Source organism: Durio zibethinus, chromosome 4 (genome assembly GCF_047325235.1).
Source record: "Durio zibethinus cultivar Kanyao isolate XHJ-2024 chromosome 4, ASM4732523v1, whole genome shotgun sequence".
In the NCBI taxonomy this organism is placed as follows: domain Eukaryota; kingdom Viridiplantae; phylum Streptophyta; class Magnoliopsida; order Malvales; family Malvaceae; genus Durio; species Durio zibethinus.
This window is the reverse complement of record NC_143165.1, coordinates 12789858-12810262: the sequence shown is the minus strand read 5'-3', so window position 1 is coordinate 12810262 and position 20405 is coordinate 12789858. Positions and strand designations below refer to the sequence as shown.

At 30.2% G+C, this 20405-nt stretch overlaps 2 protein-coding genes and 2 pseudogenes across 2 annotated transcripts; 3 read left to right on the top strand and 1 right to left on the bottom strand.

Annotated features, from left to right (window-relative positions):
- The first annotated feature begins 1339 nt into the window (after positions 1 to 1339).
- LOC111288883 (polygalacturonase-like) lies at positions 1340 to 2286 on the top strand (annotated as a pseudogene).
- A 4873-nt stretch (positions 2287 to 7159) lies between these two features.
- Positions 7160 to 11617, top strand: LOC149519181 (disease resistance-like protein DSC1; annotated as a pseudogene).
- Positions 11618 to 12743: 1126 nt separating this feature from the next.
- On the bottom strand, positions 12744 to 14272 carry LOC111288882 (uncharacterized). Its single transcript, XM_089760223.1, has 4 exons — positions 14244 to 14272; positions 13399 to 13527; positions 13197 to 13337; positions 12744 to 12990 (listed from the first exon to the last, which is right to left on the bottom strand). The coding sequence occupies exons 1-4, from the start codon at positions 14270 to 14272 to the stop codon at positions 12744 to 12746; spliced, it is 546 nt and encodes a 181-aa protein (XP_089616349.1).
- Positions 14200 to 17517, top strand: LOC111287996 (universal stress protein PHOS32-like). Its single transcript, XM_022878732.2, has 3 exons — positions 14200 to 15037; positions 17103 to 17148; positions 17261 to 17517. Exons 1-2 carry the CDS (start codon positions 14374 to 14376, stop codon positions 17108 to 17110), a joined length of 672 nt encoding a protein of 223 aa, XP_022734467.2. The 5' UTR covers positions 14200 to 14373; the 3' UTR covers positions 17111 to 17148; positions 17261 to 17517.
- The last annotated feature ends 2888 nt before the right edge of the window (positions 17518 to 20405 follow it).

Sequence of the window (20405 nt, the reverse complement as noted above, 5' to 3'; positions counted from 1 at the left end):
AAGCCGCTTCTCCTAGAAGTGTTCTTTTCCTTGAGCTGAGCCGAGCTGAGCCGAGCCGTACTCCGAGCCGCTCCATGTTTTTTTTTTTATATTTGTTTAGTTTTTTTATTTATTAGATTAAGTTTATTTAATATTCTTTTTATCTTTATTTTATTTTTATTTTTGTTTTACTTTTCTTTATTTTATTTTATTTTATTTTTTTATTTTGTTTTATTATTCTATTTTCTTTAAATAAAAATAAAAAATATATATTTTTGGGGAAAAGTTGAAAGTATAAATTTTCTTTGAAAATCAAAGTTTTCAAAGAATATTTTTGAGAAAAAGTTGAAAGTATCAATTTTCCTTAAAAAATAAATTTTCAAAAAAAAGGTTTTTGAGGAAAAGTTAAACGTATCAATTTTTTTTTAAAATCAAAGTTTCCAAAGAATATTTTTGGGGAAAAGTTGAAAGTATCAATTTTCCTTAAAAATAAATTTTCAAAAAAATAAATTTTTGAGGAAAAGTCGAAAGTATCAATTTTTCTCGAAATTAAAGTTTCAAAAGAATATTTTTTGAGAAAAATTGAAAGTATCAATTTTTTCTGCACAAAAATAATCATTCTTTCCTTCCTTTTTATTTTGATTTTGATTTTGATTTTTTCTTTAAATAATCTGACGATAGAGCCTCTACAAGTGAAACAGTAGTTTTTCTTGCATACTCTTGAGGTGAGCGGATTTTCTCAATTTTCTGGTAAAAGTATTAGAGTCAATTGAGAATGATTTCCAATAGTTAATTACTTGGTAAAATTTTAAGGCTCATTGGATAACACAAATTTAAGCTGGTATCATCTTTTGATGGGCGTTGTGAGGGTGCTATAACCTTCCTCACACATAACCGAACTCCCGAACCCTGTTCTAGTTAGTAGACCTAAACCTATTCTTTTAGGGACCCTTAAACTTAGGTGTTCCCTCAAAGGACAGATTCTTTAGGTGGTCAATCGCACCTAGATAAAAAAAAATCGGTGGCAACTCCCTTAAGTCAATGTCTAGCGATAAATCTCTGGATCTAGACGTTATGACATTAATAATATTAACCTGTCTAGGACAGAAGTGGTATTGAACTTAAATTTGCCAATAAGTGGATGGGATTTTATATGGTACTGAACTTTATTTTTGCACTATAAAAGGGTTTCGGACTGAGTTGGAATCACAACTTCCTTTCAAACACTTTTAGAGAAAAGAAGGAAAAAAGAAGAAAAAGATGGAAGTTAAGTTGAACGCGATGGCTCTATATTTGCTACTACTTATAGCTTCTAATGCTAAAACACAGTCCAGTAATGGTTTTTTTTTTTTTTTTTGTAATGAAATACCGAGCAAAGGGCAACGCAGATATAAGTCTAGCACTGTTGAGTACTTCGAAAGAGGCTTGTGCATTGGGAACTCCAAGTAAGGTTGTGATTCCTGAAGGGGCATATATGTTAGGCCCGGTGACCCTTGAAGGTCCCTGTGAAGGTCGTGTTGAAGTTCAAGTTAGAGGAAACTCGAAGGCCCCGGCGGATCCAAGCAAATTCAATGAGCCTAGTTGGGTTACTTTCCAACTTATTGATCAGTTCACGTTATCTGGTGCGGGAAGCTTTGATGGCCAAGGTTGCTTGGGCACAAAATGATTGAAAGGAAAACGATAGGTGCAATAAACTTCCTATTGTAAGTTCATTAAGATCCTAGCTTTTAAAACATAATGTTTTTTTAATGCTGATATGAATCAAGTCAACAATAACAGCACTAACAAAACAAAAATGTCGGTCCAAAATTTAACCGAATTTAAGATCCAACTTCATCACCAATGGCATGGTCCGGGACATAACCTCCTTGGACGGCAAACAATTTCACATTAACCTTCTAGGATGCAAACCTTACTTTTGCAAATATTACCATCAATGCACCAGACCGAAGCCGGAACACTGATGGAATTCATATTGGACGTTCAAGTGGGATCAACATTACTGATCGACAATTTCTACTGGTGATGATTGTATCTCCCTTGGTGGTGGCAGCAAGCAGATTACTATTTCAAGAGTTACATGCGGACCTGGCCATGGCATCAGTGTTGGAAGTCTTGGAAAGTCCAAGGATGAACCTGTTGTTGGAATCACTATTGTGAACTGCACTCTCATCAATACAATAATGGAGAAGGGTGAAAACTTGGCCAGCTTCTTTGGAAGGCATTGGATCTGATATGCATTTTGAGGACATTATCATGGTCAATGTCAGCAATCCTGTTATCATTGACCAAGGATACTGCCCATAAAATAAGAGTAACTCAGAGGATAAATACATTCACTCAAGTCATACAATTTTTAAACTATATTACCTAGAATAGTAATGTGCCTATGGTAATTAATTAATATTTTCTCATTCTTCAGGCTCCATTATGTGTTAACCCAACTAGCTGTCAAACTTGCATGTAGCAGCGGAGTCCCATGTGAACATGTGGTGATCGGTGAGTGGAGTCCCATGTGAAAATGTGGTGATAGGTGACATTAATCTTTCTTACATTGGAACTGAAGGCCCTGCCACATCTGAGTGTTCTAATGTGAAGCCTGCTGTTGCCAGCAAACAAAATCCATCTGCTTGGGGCATCGCTGCTTAAGGATTCATGCCCTAATTCATACCAAATGGCATGGTGCTTCTTCCCTAATTGGACAGAAAATTGCTTTTATTAGCAAGGGAACATCGCCATCTCTGTATGCTTAGTTTCTGTTCACTCTTGCTAGAAAAATTGAGCACTCTTCTGTTTGTGTTTATAATTAGAAAGATTGTATTGTAATGATGAACTCTTATCATTGTCCAAAAAGTGATATTGCTCGTTCATCCAATGAATATTTATTATTCCAATGCCTTGAACTGATGATTTCTCAGCAAACAGTTCAAATTTTGTGCTCTCGGACAAGATATATACAGGCAGCAGGAAAAAGAATTACAAAGTGCTAAAAAATCCCCTCAAGCAGGAATTTTTGTAGGGGATTTTTGTTAGTAGCTTTTACATAAACTTAATACCAAAATGCTGATTACTGTCCTGTAATTCATGATCTGTTCTGATTTTTTGAAGGAACTACTGTGAATTAGTTTCTTTTATATTCTAGAGGTAAAAAAAAAAAACTTCTTTTTTCGATTTAGCAAGAATTTCTTTTGCGAATCTTGAATCTTTTACGAATTTTAGAATTTTTGTGAATTTTGAATTCTTGTAAATCTTGAATTGTTTGTGAATCTTTGAATCCTTGAATCTTGCAAATTTTGAATTTTTTATAAATTTTTAAATATTTACGAATTTTGAATTTTTTATGAATTTTTGCATCTTTGCAAATGATCTTTTACGAATTTTTGAATTTTTACGAATCTTGAATCTTTTGTGAATTTTTGAATTTCTTTGCAAATCTTGAGTCCTTTATGAACCTTTCAATTTTTGTGAATTTTGAATTTTTTGTGAACTTTTGAATTTTTATGAATCTTAAATCTTTTACGAATTTTGAATCTTTTGCAAACCTTTGAATTTAATTGCAAATCTTTGAATTTTAAATTGTAAACTTTTGGATTTCAAGTTGAAAACTTTTCAAAAGTGTGCAAATTATGAATCTTTATTTCAAATGTAAATTTTTAAATTTTTTTTTTTGAATCAAATCCAGATGTAATAAGTGTTTATATCTTTGCAAAATTCTTGTTTTACAAAAAATGTACAAAAAGTAGCCATAAAAACCCAATTATGTCAGGATTTTTTTTTATATATTATTGGATCTCAAATTGCATTTTGATATTGGGTTTTAAAAGCTATTTTTAAGTCCAAATTTAAGGCTCAAAAGTGTTTTATTTTTATTTATGTTTTTTTATAAAAAAAAAAACATAAATTTTTATTTTTTTTAAGATTGTGATTTTATTTAGATTTTAAATTTAAAGATTGAGTTTGATTTTGGTAATTTTTAGGGAATCAAGTTTTTACAAAAAAGGAAAATAAATTTTGGCAAGATCTTAATAAATTCAGTTGACATTAAAATTTTTCAAAATGAAAAGGATTCAATACCTGTATAAAGAGTTCAATTCTTTATCAGAAATCACCAACAATCAAAAAATCAAGAAACAAAAGAAGAAGCAACATAATCAATAATTATCAAGCAATACAAAGTTTTGAATCGTGAGGAAAAAGTTTTCAGTCAAAGGGAAAAGAAGAATCATCAAGCAAAAAAAAGAGAAAGCTATATACATAATATTAAAGCAAACAAAGTCAAGTAAAATTTTTTTTTATAGTAAGCTTTATTTTAGGTTGGTCCAAAAGTAATGGTTAGGTACACTTTTTTTTATGGTGTATCTCTATCTGTTGTTTAATGCGGTCTGAGGTAATATTTGTGATAATAATTTTTTTATGAAATTATTTTGTTTTGTTATTTTTTTTACTTATTTGTTTATTTTTATATTTTTTATTCATTATTTATTATTTATTTAGGTTTTACTCTTTTTTTGCTTATTAATTTATTTAATTGATGTAAATAAAAATTAAATTATATTTTTTAGAAAAAGTGTAAATATATTATTTTATAATTAGAAAGTTGTAAATATAATTGTATCATTATTTATAATTAATATTTGGTAAATAAATAAAAAATAATAATAAACTATTTTTGGTTAAGATTTAAATAAAATAACATGTAATCAATTTGATATCGATTTTGGGATTCGAAAAAAATCCACAACCATCTTGCACTTTTATAACAAAATCTTTCTTCTCCTTTTTTAAGAAGTATGGTATATCTAGAAAAATATTCTTCTCCAATCCTGTTAATTCCTCAAGCTTATTCTAAGTCTGCTATGGATTTCTTCGTTACTCTCTCTTTTAAGTTTGTCGACTGCATCTCACCATTGAGTTACATTTCTATTGCACAAAAAAAGAACCAAAAACTTCAAGAACTAAGGGAAAACCATCAGCATATTCCACAACACGTCTAGATAGCTCAATGAAATCATTTTCTGGCACTGTATCACTTTTGAAAGCTTTCAAATTGAAAAGATGAACTGCTTCATCGAACATCCAACATTGTAGGCTTATACACATTATCTACACTATAAGATCACAACAAATGTTCATCTTTAGTTTTTACAATGATTTTACTCCTTAAACGTGCACACGTAGCACCCACCCACAAAATAACAAACTCAAATAAAAAAAAAACACATAAATATATTTATTTCGACCTAATTCAAAAATGGCATGCTCTAAGTCTAATTTACTAACAAATAAATCTTTACAATTGTGAGACTTTTAGAATGAGAAAAGTTACCAAAAACTCTTTACTCAAAACTTAACTCAAAACTTAACTCAAAACCCAATTACATCATTTAATAACTAACTCATTTAGCTATTCTCTTGGTGTCTAACTATTTGGGATTATCAAACTAAAACTAAAATATTTTATTTATAAGAGTGAAACCCTTTATACCTTCACTAAACTCTCGATGTGGAATACAAAACAAACTCAAACTCTTATAACTTCACTTAACTTTTGATATGAAATTATAAGATCAATACAAATCCCAACATTATTAACATCATTAATAACAATAAGAACCTTCTTGTGAGATAGCCTACGATTAATCATGGCATTCCCTTCATGAACATTGAATAGATCGAAACCTTATTCTGGCAATATTTGATAAAGAAGTTGTTTCTATAAAGAAACAAGTTCACATTTCTCTAAAACTTCTGAAACATCAAAAGAAAGCTTTTACCTCCAAATGATGTGACATTTGAGAATAAATAACTCCTGCAAGAGTAGTTTTTTACCAATGCCGCCCATGTCAAAAATTCCAATAATGCGGACATCATCTTCACCAATGTCTATTTTCGAATGCAACTCTTCCAAATGTGAATTAATTCCAATCAACTCATCGTGAACAATTGGATATGTTTGACATAATTTTGCTAATATCTTTTACCAGTGTCTCCAATAAATTTTGATTCACATCTTCAAACACAAAAAGAGAAATTAAATTTAGTTTCTACTTAAGAAATTAAACACTAATGGAAATGCTTATGATGATAAATGAGCCTAGAAATTAAAGAGTCAAAAAATTAGAGCACAATAATCTTCTATCAAAAAAATTTAGGATGCATTTAAAGTAAACTTAGTTATAGATGAAGTTACATGCTTGACCTACAAGCTAGGGTTATCTCTGACGGAGCCCTAATCATTAATTTTTAAGTTCGAACTTGACCTGCATCATTGTTTGATGAATTTGGAATTGATGTTCTCATTATGAAATCTTTGATAAAAGTTGAAGAAGACAAACAAATGTTTTCGGATGCACGACTTGCTACAAGAGATGAGAAGAAAATTTGTTCAACAAAAATCTCTTGATGAACCTGGAAAATGTTGTAGATTGTGGGAGGAAAATGATGTTTATAATGTGCTAACGGAAAACACGGTAGGTTATACCATAAACATTACCTGTTTATTTATTTATTTAGAATTTCAACTCTACTCAACATGTAAATTATATGCCAAAAAAATTTATTAGCTAGGTAAGTTACTAATATGACATTAAGATTCTATAACTAAGATAAAATCAAAATTTTGGGATTGCATACTAATATTTTTGAATATATGAAAGAATAAGACTAAATAATTACAAATAGTAAAGGCAAGACTACTTAAGTGTATATTTAATTATAGTTTTATACTCTTATTTATTAAATAATAATCACAACTAAGTATTAAATTTCATATAAGAATAAAAAATGGATAATTAAACTAATAAATAAACCTACATATAGCTATCAAATCTAACATAAAATTGGATTAAACTCACATATGATAAGACTTAAACATGAAACTCCAAAGGTAAGCCTCTTTCTTATTATTGAGACAATGTCTTATTGGCATTATAATTTTAAAACTAAATTATAGATTTTCTCTATTTAAAATTATCTTGTTAGTTTAAATAAAAGAAATTTTGTTTTAGTTTAAAGCTTTGTTCAGAATTAGCATGACCATTAAATCTAACACAAGAAAATATTAAGTATTATGGTCTCTTGTATTTCATCTTCTTACAATTTTGCTATTAATATTTTAGACCATTTACTTTTTGTCCTCTTATGATTTACTCTTGAATTTTAGGCTATCGATACAATTGATGGTATGGTCATTGACAATAAAGGGTACAAAAACAAACATGCATATGCATCTATGTGTGTATTATATATTATTATTTGATCTTGTTTCATTTATTTGAATTATTATGACTAGAACATAAATATTATATTTGTGTTCCTTTTCTTTTTTATTATAGTTTTAGTCATCAAACTTGTAATATCAACATTCTTACCTATTACATTCCCTCATTCTCTCATTCTTTAGATTTGAACATGAAACTAATCAAAATTAAAGTGAAAGGTCATATGTAATCACCTAATGACTACTCAAAATTAAAACATAACTAATAAGAAATTGAAATCATGTGATAGGCATTACAAGGGATTAAGTTTTTAATGGCATTTTGTTTTCACATTTAGGAATGTTTATAAATTCCACTAAAGGATTAGAAGTGTTTGTCAAAAACGCCACTAAGAGTATCGCTTATTCCTGTATCAGGAAAAATAGCGGCATTTTTAAAAAAATGCTACTAACTTAGTGGCGTTTTTATCACAAAATGTCACTAAATTTAGAGGCATTTATAATATAAAACACTATTAAATTTAGTGGTATTTATAGTAGAAAGCGTCGCTACATTTTGGCATTTAAAGGAATTATTAGGTACAAATGTCACTAAATTAAGAAATTTATTTTTAAAAATTTTCTTTTAATATTGATTATTAGCATTAAATAAAAATATTAAAAGAAACAAAAATGAACTTAAATTCATAAATTGAATATTATAAATACATAATTTGCTCCAATATGGATGGAACACAAAGTATAATACATAATAACATTCAAATATTTTAGTACATTAACCAAAAATTTAACATATATGAAATTGATGACTGCATAGATTTGAAACACTATCATTTGAAGAAAGATTTTTCCCACCTTGGTCACTTCCATCTTTTGTTGTTAATGGTTTTCATGCACAACGAATCCCTTTTAAGCAAGATTAAGTTGTTTCATCAAACATCATGATCTGAAAAAATAAACAAAACAAATGCTAAGATGAGATAAAAAAAAAACATAATAGATTATTTTAAAATGTTTTCCTAAGGATATCTTGAATGAATCAACAAATCCATGTTAACAAGTAACAATTTTTAGTAATTTAAAAAATAGTTTGTTGAAAAAAAAACTAAACCTAAAATTTCATTCATATTTGTAACTAAATTCAACGTTCAATTTCGAGTTTTTCAGAGAAAAGCTTTATTTCTTTCACTTTCTATTTTATCTTGAATTTTTCTCACCAACCAAACAAAACTAAACTCAAAACTACAATAATGAAATAAATTGATAAAAAAAGAAAAGAACGGCTAAACACTAAAAATTGTCAATGTTGAAATGGAGCTTTCCAAGAGAGTTTGAACAACAGCAGAAATGCAAAAATCAGACAAAAATTTTTGGGAAAAAAGAAAAAGAACGACTAAATACTAAAAATTATCAATGTTGAAATGGAGCTTACCAATAGAGCTTGAATGGTGATAGAAACGTAATTAATCAGACAAAAAATTTAGTAATTTGACCTAACAAATCAAATAAGAAATTTAGGGATTTAATCCAAATTGCAAGAAAGTTAACTTGAAATTTGCAAAAATGAAAGGAAAAAAGATGAAAATTGGTCACAAAATGACTAAAACTTGGCAAAAAATGAGAAGAAAGCGACCTAAAATGAACAGAAATGAGTAGGGGAAAGAAAAGCAAAAAGAGAGTCTTGTGGGCTTGAAATTTAAGAAAAATTTAGTAACGGGAAAGTGTGATTATTGAAGTTGTTTTTGGCTAAAAACGCCTCCAATAATCCTTTCCAATTATTTTTTTAGGATTATTCAAGGTATTTCTGCGAAAAACGCTTTTAATGATCCCTTCCATTTTTTATGAGAGGATTATTAAAGGCGTTTCAGGCAAAAAACGCCTTCAATAATTCCCTTAATTTTTTATGAGGAGATTATTAAAAGTGTTTTTAACAAAAAATGCCTTCAATAATCTTCTTCAATTTTTTATAAGGGATTATTAAATGTGTTTTCTATCAAAAATGCCTTCAATAGTCCCAAATACTTTTTCATAAGGGATTATTAAAGGCATTTCATGTAAAAAAAATACCTTAAATAATCTACTTATAAAAAATAAAGGCGATTATTGAAGGCTTTTTCTACCAGAAACCCCTTCAATAATTTTCCTAAAAAATTGTAAAAAATTGTAAATCCTTTTATCAATAAATTTGCCAAAAATGGAGTAGCATTGTCGGTTAGGCCAGCAACGCCTTCAATAATCCCTCAAAAAATCCAAAAAATGCTGAAAGAAAAAATCGAACCTACGACCTTATGATTAATGGCCATATGCTATAACCGACAATGCTACTTTACTTTTGATATATTTTATTGACAAGGAGATTTATTGAAGGTGTTTTTTTACAAAAAAACGCCTTCAATAATCGCTCTAATTTTTTAGAAAGGATTATTTAAGGCGTTTTAGTCGAACACCTCTAATTTTTGTCTTTAGTGACGTTTATAAGTACAAACATTACTATTTAAATATTTAATAGTGTTTTGATAAAAAAACGTCTTAAATTTTATAAAAATACGAAAGCTAGTGGCGTTTTTAAGTAAAATACCTCTACAAAACTGCCACTAATCTTCTATTTTCTTGCAATAAGAAAAATTGATTGTATTAACTAAAAAAGTTGTGTTTCAAAAAGAAGAAAAAAAATTACAGATACGTGTGAATGTCGATTCTTGCCTTTTGTCGGTGTTGGAAGCTTCAATATTTTGAAGCTCATTTTTGTTTTGCCCTTGGTTGTCAGGGAATAGAATAAGACGTTCACTTTGAACAATGATGCCTTCTTGAAGATAAAAAAATTAAGATTGTTCAAAGTCGTCTATCTCCCAAATTCTCAAGATCTTAAATATCTTTCAAATGAGTTAAGGGCTTTTAGGTTGAAGAGGATATCCTTTCAGATCCTTTCCATCAAGCTTCCTACCAGACAACCTTGTTGCACTTTTCCTGTCTTATAGCCACATTGAACAACTATGAAAGGGAAACGGAGTGAGAATTACTTCATTTGATGTTTGCCTTTTTAGTTTATTTTGTGATGAATTATCAATAATTTGAATACAATAGGAAGAAATAAGTTTCCTATAATCTATCTTTTTTTTTTCTAATTTATTATTGTTTTCAACAGCCTTTATATAAGTTGAAATTGGTCAACCTCAAAGGCTCCCAAAACCTGATCAAGACGCCAAACTTCACAATGGCCCCTAATCTTGAAAGTTTGATTCTGGAAGGTTGTACCAGAGTAGTAAATGTTCATCCGTCTGTCGGAGTTCTAAGGAGGCTTAAACTTTTGAATTTAAGAGATTCTTCCAACCAAAATTGGAATCGAATCTCTTGAAATATTAATTCTTTCAGGTTGCTCAAATCCTAAATGGTTTCCTGAAATGGAATGTTTGCTGGAGGTTAGATGGAACAGGCATTAAAGAACTTGCCTCTTCAATTGGACATCTCAGCAATCCTGTTTTGCTAAATCTGAAAGATTGCAGTAACCTTGTGAGTCTCCCAAGCAGTATAAATGGGTTGAAAAGTCTTAAAACTCTTAATCTCTAAGGTTGTTCTAAAGTTGAAAGTTTACCAGAGAATTTGCAGCATGTAGAATTTTTGGAGGAGCTTGATTTTTAACTAAAATTGCCATAAGAAAACCTCCATCCTTCATTTTTAAATTTAAAAATCTGAAAGCTCTATCTTTCAATGGATGCAAGGGACCACCATCAAAACTACGACTGAATTTGCCTTCTATTTTCAATGTATTGCACAGCAGAAGTTCGGATTCCATGGCTCTGATGTTACTTCCTTTGTCAGGTTTGAGTTCTTTAATGGAGCTGAATCTATGTGACTTCTTTGGGAAGGAGCTATTCCTAGTGATATTTTCAGCTTATCTTCTTTGAAAAATCTTGATCTTAGTGGTAACAATTTCATCTACCTACCTGCAACTTTTGATCGACTTTCCAAGTTTCATTTTCTTAATTTGTCAGATTGCAAGGAGCTTAAATCATTGCCTGAGCTCCTGACAAGTATAAAAAGTGTGTGCATAGATGGTTGTGCTTCATTGGAAGTAGTTGCAGATCCAAAAACAGTATGCAATTCAATAGATTGGGGATGTTTTCGCTGTTCTAACTGCTACATATTGGCTGAGAAAAACAATACATTAACAATGCTAAAAAACACCATAAAGTTGGTATCGCGCTTTCTCTCTGATTCTCACTTTCTAGAATTTATTGTGTTAGTTGTCAAACAACAGGAGATTTTTTTTTTTTTTTTCTTGTATTTGCAAATGCAAGACAATTATTCGTACCTGGAAGTGAAATCCCAGAATGGTTCTGCCATCAAAGGGATGAATCTTCAATAAAGTTAACACTGCCTCCTAATATTCGCAATGATAGTCAGTGCAGTGTAAAGTAGTTAACATGGTAGGAATTTTAGGATAAGAGTTTCATTTATTTGCATGCTATTCAATAAGATAAGAGGATTGCACTATTTTCTATAATTTATTATAAAAACTAATTTGCATTATATCTATGTATTTTTTTTCTTCAGCTTGAAAGATAATAATTATTAAGTGAAATAAAATAGTTGGGACAAACTCCATAAAAAGGTAAGGAATCTGAGATTTTAAAATCTTTTGATGTTGTTTGGAGCATAATCATTTTATTTTTGCTTTAAAAAATGTTTCAATGAAGTAAAATGCTTTTTTTTTGTTTAATTTAGGGAAAGAAGATTTAAATCTTGCATTTTGATTTGGTATTTTCAAAAATAAGATCATAGGTAAATGTTTTTTTTCCGAGGACTATATAGAAATTTCATTTCCCAAAAATCAAGGAGGCAAACAAATTATAAATTGTGTTGCCTCTTAATAAAGAAAATATGAGATAAAGTAGAAGAAATGTATAAATTAATAAAAACAACAATAAAAATTAAAATATCATTTAAATATAAACCAATTAGGTCTAAGATTTTTATTCAAGTTCGATCCATCTATTTTTTAATTTTTTTACAAAGAAGATCTTAACTTAGAAATAAAAGATGAAATTGCATATATTAAAATTTAAAATTTTGATTTATTGAATATCATCTCTTAAGAATAATTAATTAATTAAACAAACTAAACTAAACTTCAAGGTTTTGTTCTTATCTCTCTTATGGCAGCTTACTACGGTTGAACCAAGTTTCATCAACGGCTATTAAAGTTTAGTAAACCTTATTGAAACTTCTTATTGATGGCAATTATTTCACCCATTGGGCAACGTAGAAATTGGATTAAGATTAGATTGTGACTTAGATTGTGATAGAATTCATGAACTATTCATCATTTACCAAGGCCTGCAATGTTTCAGGTAAAAAGCAAGCTTCAATGTCCATACTCCCTTCTTCAGCTCCACCATACACTGTTATCTTCCCATCATGCTTGTTCCCACCCCCATTTCAAATTGCAATTGACCATTTCCATCCAAAATCAATACTGTAATAATCAAACCGAGGTGAACCACCCAAAACCACAAGATTGCTTATATACTTGTTAGGCTTACTGTCATAGAATAGGACTTTCCTTCCACAATTTCGAGAAATTCGTCATCTTTTCCTCAGACTGTGAAGCAATAAACTTGTTCATTTGTAATGCTACATTGCCTAGCCCATGTTCTTGTAGCTCTTTGATTTTTATGATTATAAGTCCATCTTGCATCGCATTTTCGGTATATTGTTCAGACAGCTGGTACAATCTTGATTTTGCACCAACTGCTACGAAGAAATTAGTCTCTTCTTCCGGATCAAGATTTCTGATGCAAATAACAGCTCGCAAGATATGAGACAATAATGCTTGGAGAGGAGATTTTGTCTATGTGAAGTTCAGCATTGGTCTTTGCTTTGAAATTTGCTATATTTTCGTTTGGGAAACGAAAAAAATCTTACTTGCAATGGTGGAGGAATGAATTCATGGATTTGTGTGAGACAAGAGTTCGGAACAAGAGTTCGGAATACTAACTGGAGCCTCAGCACCAATTGGAAACCAACGTTGAAGAGCTGGGGGCTTGAACAATCAATGGAACCTTGAGAAACTTTTGCCCAAGAATTGAAGAAAAGAACAAATGATATGCCATCAACCACAACATGATTGTAAGTGTAGCTAATGAAGATGCCATCTGAAAGCTCAGTCACTTATACAGCAAGTAAAGGATTGGAAGTACCCCCCATAATTTTTAACTTCATTCAACTGAAAAAATGAGTGGACAAAGGAAGGAACAACCTTGGGACCAATGATATCAGAGATACTTATCTCATTAGCTGCTGCATGAACAAACAAGACACCAGCATTGCTGCAGTCAACGAAAAACGAAGAGGTTTCATCATCAACTTCAATGATTGAGAGGCGGCCGACAAGAGGGAAAAAGTAGTCTAGAGTTGATGAAAGGGGGGTTTGCAAGTGGTGGACTAAGGTTTCACCTAACTTTTAATCTTATTCAAGTTGTGGCTTGTAGTAGAGAAGTCCCTTCGGGGCATAGCCCATGGTAAGGAACATGAGATCCCATTGTGCTAACTTAATTCTTTCAACTTTTTTCTTTGGTTGGCAGCTTGAACAATGCTAGTGGATATGAATTGAATATGTCCCATGTCTCTCTGTATCTTGTTAGATTTTTGCTAGTTCTTAGAAATTGAAACTTTTTTTTTTATAATCATTTTAATTGAACTTTTAATTTTAATTATTAAATTTTACATTTAATAGCCTAAAATGTATATATGCTAGTTTTAGGCGGCATGCTATGCACGTGATAATCAAGATATATTATAATAATTTAATTTTAATATTAAAATAATAATTATGATGCTAAAAAAATTTAAAATATAAATTTATAATTTATATTAAATAAATAACTAAAATTTTAAAATAAAATTCAATGGAAAATAAATATCTAATCATTATATAAATTTTTTAAATGGTTACTAAATCAAAAGACGTAATTACCGTAACTTTATCATCCGTATCAAACACACTCTCTAAGTCTCCTGTTTACATCTATAGTCTAGTCTGTACAAACTCAACTTGTTCCCCTTATTCCCCATTACGTCACCAACATTCGATACCGATTATCTAAAACAAACTTTAGAACCCTCATAAACTCAAAGCTCTCTCATTTTCTTGAAGGAAAAAACAAGGGAAGAAAATGAATCCTCCTGATAACAGTGACCACCCTCAACTCCCAACAATCAAGATCCACCACCCATCCTCCCCTCACCACCCGTCCTCCGCCGCCAGCCCCACCCCCACCGCCGGAGCACGCCGTAAGATCGGCGTGGCGGTCGACCTATCCGATGAGTCCGCCTTCGCCGTTCGTTGGGCCGTCCAAAACTACCTTCGACCCGGCGATGCTGTCATCCTCCTCCACGTGTCACCCACCTCCGTACTCTTCGGGGCCGATTGGGGCCCTCTCCCCCACACCCCACAAACCCCAGAAACGCCACCGTCCCAGAAGCAACTGGAAGACGATTTCGATGCCTTCACGGCTTCAAAGGCGGCGGATTTGGCCAAACCCTTGAGGGAAGCTGGGATTCCCTTTAAGATTCACATAGTGAAAGATCATGATATGAGGGAAAGATTGTGTCTTGAGGTGGAGAGGTTAGGGTTGAGTGCTGTTATAATGGGGAGTAGAGGGTTTGGAGCTGAGAAAAGAGGGAATGATGGGAGGTTGGGAAGTGTTAGTGATTATTGTGTGCATCACTGTGTTTGTCCTGTTGTTGTTGTTAGGTATCCTGATGAGAAAGATGGCGGGAATGGTGAGCCCTTGGTGACGGTGAAGGCGGTTGAGGTGGAAGAGGAAGGTGGCAAAGGTTAATCCTTTTTGGACTTTTATTTTTGGTTGATTGAGCTTGATTGGAAACTTGGGATTTTTGTACTTGTTTCAATGCTTAATTTGAATGGATTGAGCAGGTTTTTTTTTTGCTTGTGTGTCTATAGCATGAACTGATAATTAGGATATATTAGCAAAGCTGCATTATATGATCCATATAGCCTATCCATATACTAATCTAGCTTTTTTGGTTTTGAATGACTGAAAATTTGGCCTCTTGCCGGTGTTTGGACGTTTAATTCAGATGATTTTAGCATTTTTTTTTCTCAGTTATGTGTTTTTATTGTGTTAGATGATGATTAGGACACAGCAGGATAATGTGATCTAGGTCGCTTACCACACATAGAAGGAAATGGCTTATTTTGTTGTTGTTATGGCCGATACAATATTTAAGTGGGTGAAGGTTGGGCTTTTCTTGGTATTAATTACTAATTGGTTTTTTCTTGGTATCAATTTTGGCATAATATGATCTTTTTGTAGATGTTTACTTATTGGGAAGGTTTAGTTTATTTTGGTTTTAAGTGATTCAAAAGGTTTAGTTTCTTGTTCTTGTAGCTTATATATTTTTTAATCTACTTCGTAGTCTTAGATTTTTAGTAATCGGAGGATTTGTTGAGTGGATAAGGTAAGCTTTGTCCCCTTGAAATTTCTAGTAGATTGGGAATTAATTGAAAAGTAGATGGGTGAGGGACAATATAACGAATTTTTTAATAAGGACAGCATGTCAAGTGTGGTGTGCTTAGTATATAAACTGATCAGACATGTCACTTCTAGCTTGGTATAATAACAAGTGAGTCGTGCATAAATAGAATAGATATATGCAATAGGTATTTTTACAGTGTTTATTTTGGGAGCTAATTGAAATCTGGACAAGTGATCTACAATGGAGATGATGATTCAATGGGGAGGATGACATATAGCAGTATTGTGTGCTTGATGTAGAAGTTATAATAGAGGTTGCTCCTAGATTGGTAGTATGATTGGAGATCATTGCATAAATGTGATAAAGACTTGTGGATAGCAATTGCTACTGTTTGTTAACCTGTTAAGCCTGTGCAAATGCAAGTATGAATATTTGAAGCACGGTTTCTAGGTACTGTATAAACTAGCAAGTTTGGCCTGCTCATGGAGGTTTCAGTACTTGATGTTTCCATCATGGGAAATCATCAAATTGTATTAGAAAGATGTTTTGACAAGTTGTTTTGTCCACTTAAGACAAAGCAAGTTGATGGTTGAAGGAGTTGAAGTATTTCTAACAGCTGGGAAATTGGATGATTGGTTGGAAAAGGGCATCAGATGCTGTTTGTATGGGAATGCAAATAGTTTCTTAAATCATAGTTACTTTAACTGGGAGAATATGGGGAGATAAACCGCTTCAGTGTGCTCGCCAATGTTCTGGGAAACTTTCAGTGAGAGAATGTGCCAATTAAGTGTTTGTTAGAACATGCTTCTGTTTTCGTATATGTTGTTGCTTCACAACATACCTTTAGGATGTTTTGATGTGCTAGAGTTGGTAAGCTGTGGAAATATTTGGATTAATCTGATTTGGGAAGTCAATTGGGGCAGAAAAGATAAGTATTAGATGTTAGATGCTAAAAGATATGCCTAGATTAGAAGGCTCTTGCATTTTAGAGGAAGTTGTTTATACATCAATTGATCGCAGCCACTTGCATTTTAGAGGAAGTTGTTTATACATCAATTGATCGCAGCCATCTCCTCTCTCTGTCTTTATTATTATTATTGTTATTTTTTGAATTCTTAATTGACCCTTGAATTTCCTTCCCTAGTACTTATATGGCTAAAGCTGTCAAGCATGTAAGTTCCTTTGAACCCACAACCTTTAATTGCCAGCTCCAATGACATGCCAATTAATCCAAATGTCAGTAGGCATTTATTTAGGCTATAGCTTGTGGCTATTGCAATGCTTTCTGAGTTTCTTTCATAGACTTTGTTTCATGTATGAAATTTGTGTGAGTTGCTCAATTATTGAGTTTCCCACAATTCTTGTAAATTGACATTAGTGTTCGATGCTTCTTTCATGGCAGATGCTTAGCAAATGTGGTAATTGCAGCTTTATCCTATCAGTAGCAGGTTTGTATTTTGGTATCGCAACTATCTTCATTAATAAGTTATATTTGTCATTCTTTTGTGCAAACCTGTTTGTAATCCAATTTTTTTCAACTCGCTTTTCTTCTGTTCATAGATGTCTCGGAGTCACTCGGATTAGCCGGCTTAAAGAGATTTCATCAAAATGTTTGGCTGTTAATGGCACTTAGTTAAAATGGATCCTAGGATTTTCTCTTTCCACTTTCATCTCTTCTTCATATAACTCTTATCGACGATGTTATTGTATGATTGATGAGGTTCTTGATTGTCTTTTATTGCACTCGAGGAGATCATGTTTTACTGCACTGTGATGATATAATATAAGGATAATGCCGGTGTCAACATTTGATTTCAGTTTTATGAGCTGTTCTGATTTGCTTTGATGCCATAGTGCTGAGCAGAAATATATGAAAAATATTCCATGAGCTTCACCTTGAATTCAAGGGTATTTTTGATGTAGAAATCTAGACATATTTTACTGCAGAAGCATATCACAAACATGGATGTTAGCTTTGTTGTTCTTCTCAAGTAATGGTGGTATTGTTGGAAAACACATGCAACTGGATATGCAAATTGATGTTGTTCTAAAAGCCAAGTTCACATGTCAACCTCAAATTCCTTCAATCAAAGTGGAAAATCATTTGAAAATTCCTTGAGAGAAGGGGGAAAGAAATCCTTTAATTCCCTCAATCAAGGAAGGAAACCACTTGGAATTTTTCCTGATTAGTTGGTTTTTTGGAACTTTCATACCATACAAACCTTTAAAGAGTGATATTCATGGTCTTTGATGAGCTTTTTAATCAAGTTTTGTCTGTTGGGAAACCTAAACTAAAAATACTCAAGTTGACCGGCTGAGCAGGGTGGAAAGAATTGGTGAATTTTTTTTATAATTTTTTATTTTTAAAATTGTTCGAATTTAAACTATAATTATTAAAGCTAAAAAAAATTTATTTTATTTTTAAATTTTGATTATCAAAATTAAAATTTTAGTATTTTGTTAATAAACTATGATCATTAAAATTAAAAGTTTAATATTCTATATAATTATTTGCTTTTCATGAGATATATAAAATGAGAAAACATTATTTTTAGTAACTCAATCTGTAATAAATTTTCACATGTAGAAAGAAAAAAAACTAAAGAATAAACAACAAATTTCAATTCAATTCCTTTTAGGGTTTAGGGTTTTCCAACTGAATTATTATTTAAAAAAAAAAAAACTTGATCATAGTGAACCTTTAACCAAGGAGACAAATAAGTAAGAAGAAAGTTTAAGAACAGACTTAATAATAATTTGTATCATTATTTATATTATATTTTATATGAAAATTATTTATTATAATTTATATCGATATAAAAATATAAAATATAATTTTTTATTATATTTATTTATAATTTTTTAATTTTAAATTATATTATTTTTATATTTTTTATTTATATTATTTTTATATTATATTATTATTTATATTTTAAATAACCAAGCCTACTCGAGAGATACTTATCTTTAGCATTAGATAAAAGGGTTATAAAGCGTCCCAGTCAGGGAAAATCGAAATTTCATTTTTAAATCAAAACCTTATACTTTTTTAGGTTCAACATGATGTGATGTGGGGAATCACAAATTACGACAATGATACTTTAGATAAATGAAAAACTGACACAAGAGGACAAATAAGTCACCTTCTAGTTTCTACCAAAATAATTAGAAAAAAAAATTATTGGATTAAAAGAGATTTAAAAATATCTTTCCAAAAATTTCATGCGCCCAAACCTTATGCCATATCCACGTCACTCAAGCTAATCCACTAGTAGTTTGATTTCTTTTTATGTTTTTAAGACGTGTTTAGTATATAAAGTTATAAATAAAATAATAAAGTTATAACTTTATAACTTTGGTATATAAAGTTACGATAGAATAAAATAAATTATTATTATAAATAAATTATTTTATTTTATTTTATTTTTAATATATGTAAAAATTAAAATAAAATAATTTATTTATTAATTAAAATTATTTTTAAAAAAAATTTATATTATTTAAATTATTAATATAATTTTTAAAAATATTATAAAATATATAAATTTTATCTTATGAATTAAAAATGAATACTTCTATTTGAATCCCAAAAAACTACTCAATACACCTTAAAATTTTTATTACAAAATTAATCATTAATAAAATTACTTAAATATCCATTATTCAATTACCTTTTTGTTTTTCACACTCTTTTCTTATGAAAATTTATTTTTAAAAAAATAGTTATTCACCAAAAGTTAAATTCTAGAATTGAAGAAAAATTATCAAAAATTCATTTCCAAAAATTTCTTTAATTTACTAAAAATGCATTTTCAAAAAGTTATACAATTATATGAAAATTCATTTTTGAAAGTAATTTTTTACTTCAATTTCTTTATTACATTAGATACGATAAAGTAGATTTTTTCATCTATGTCTGGCATGAGAATATCAAATATCTCTTACTAGGATCTCTAAACGGGTCTTTAATAATTTTTTCAAGATATAGGCTATTTAAATCCAATAATAAAGATTTCTAATCTTTCAAACTTTTTAAAGGCTTCTACTACTAAATTTATCAGTCTATTAATGATATTATTAGAGTCAATATTCTTTACAGTGTCAAGTCATGTGCTATGGGTCAAAACTCACTTCTTGTGAACCGTGACAATTGTGCTAGGAGCAATGGTTTCCACAAACATTTTCAATATACCAAAAATCAAATTTTGAAAGTTTTTAAAGACTTTCGAAAATGGATGTTTAGAAACCATTAAGAAATTTCAAAAATCCATTTCAAAAAATTCTTAAAAGTTTCAAAAAATAAATGTCCCAAAACCTATAAAGGATTTTGGAAATAAATTTTCAAAAGTTCTTAAACGATTCCACATATCTTTTTTTGAAAATTTTTAATAATTTTTTAAAATTAATTTTCAAATTATTCAAATCACATCCTAAAACTTAAAATCATAAATGTTACGAAATTAAATACAAAATCAAACAAAAAAGTAAAAAGAACAAATTATTCACCTCTAATTCTAAGTTATTTAACGACAAATAGATGATTGGGACTTAATTTGAGGCTTAATTGTTTAAGGTTTTTAGATCATGTCTAGTATACAAAATTATGATAAGATAAGATAAGATAATATTATGAATACGATTAGATTAAATATTATCATCTTATCTTTGTGTTTGATGTGTGTAAGAATTAAGATATAATATTTTA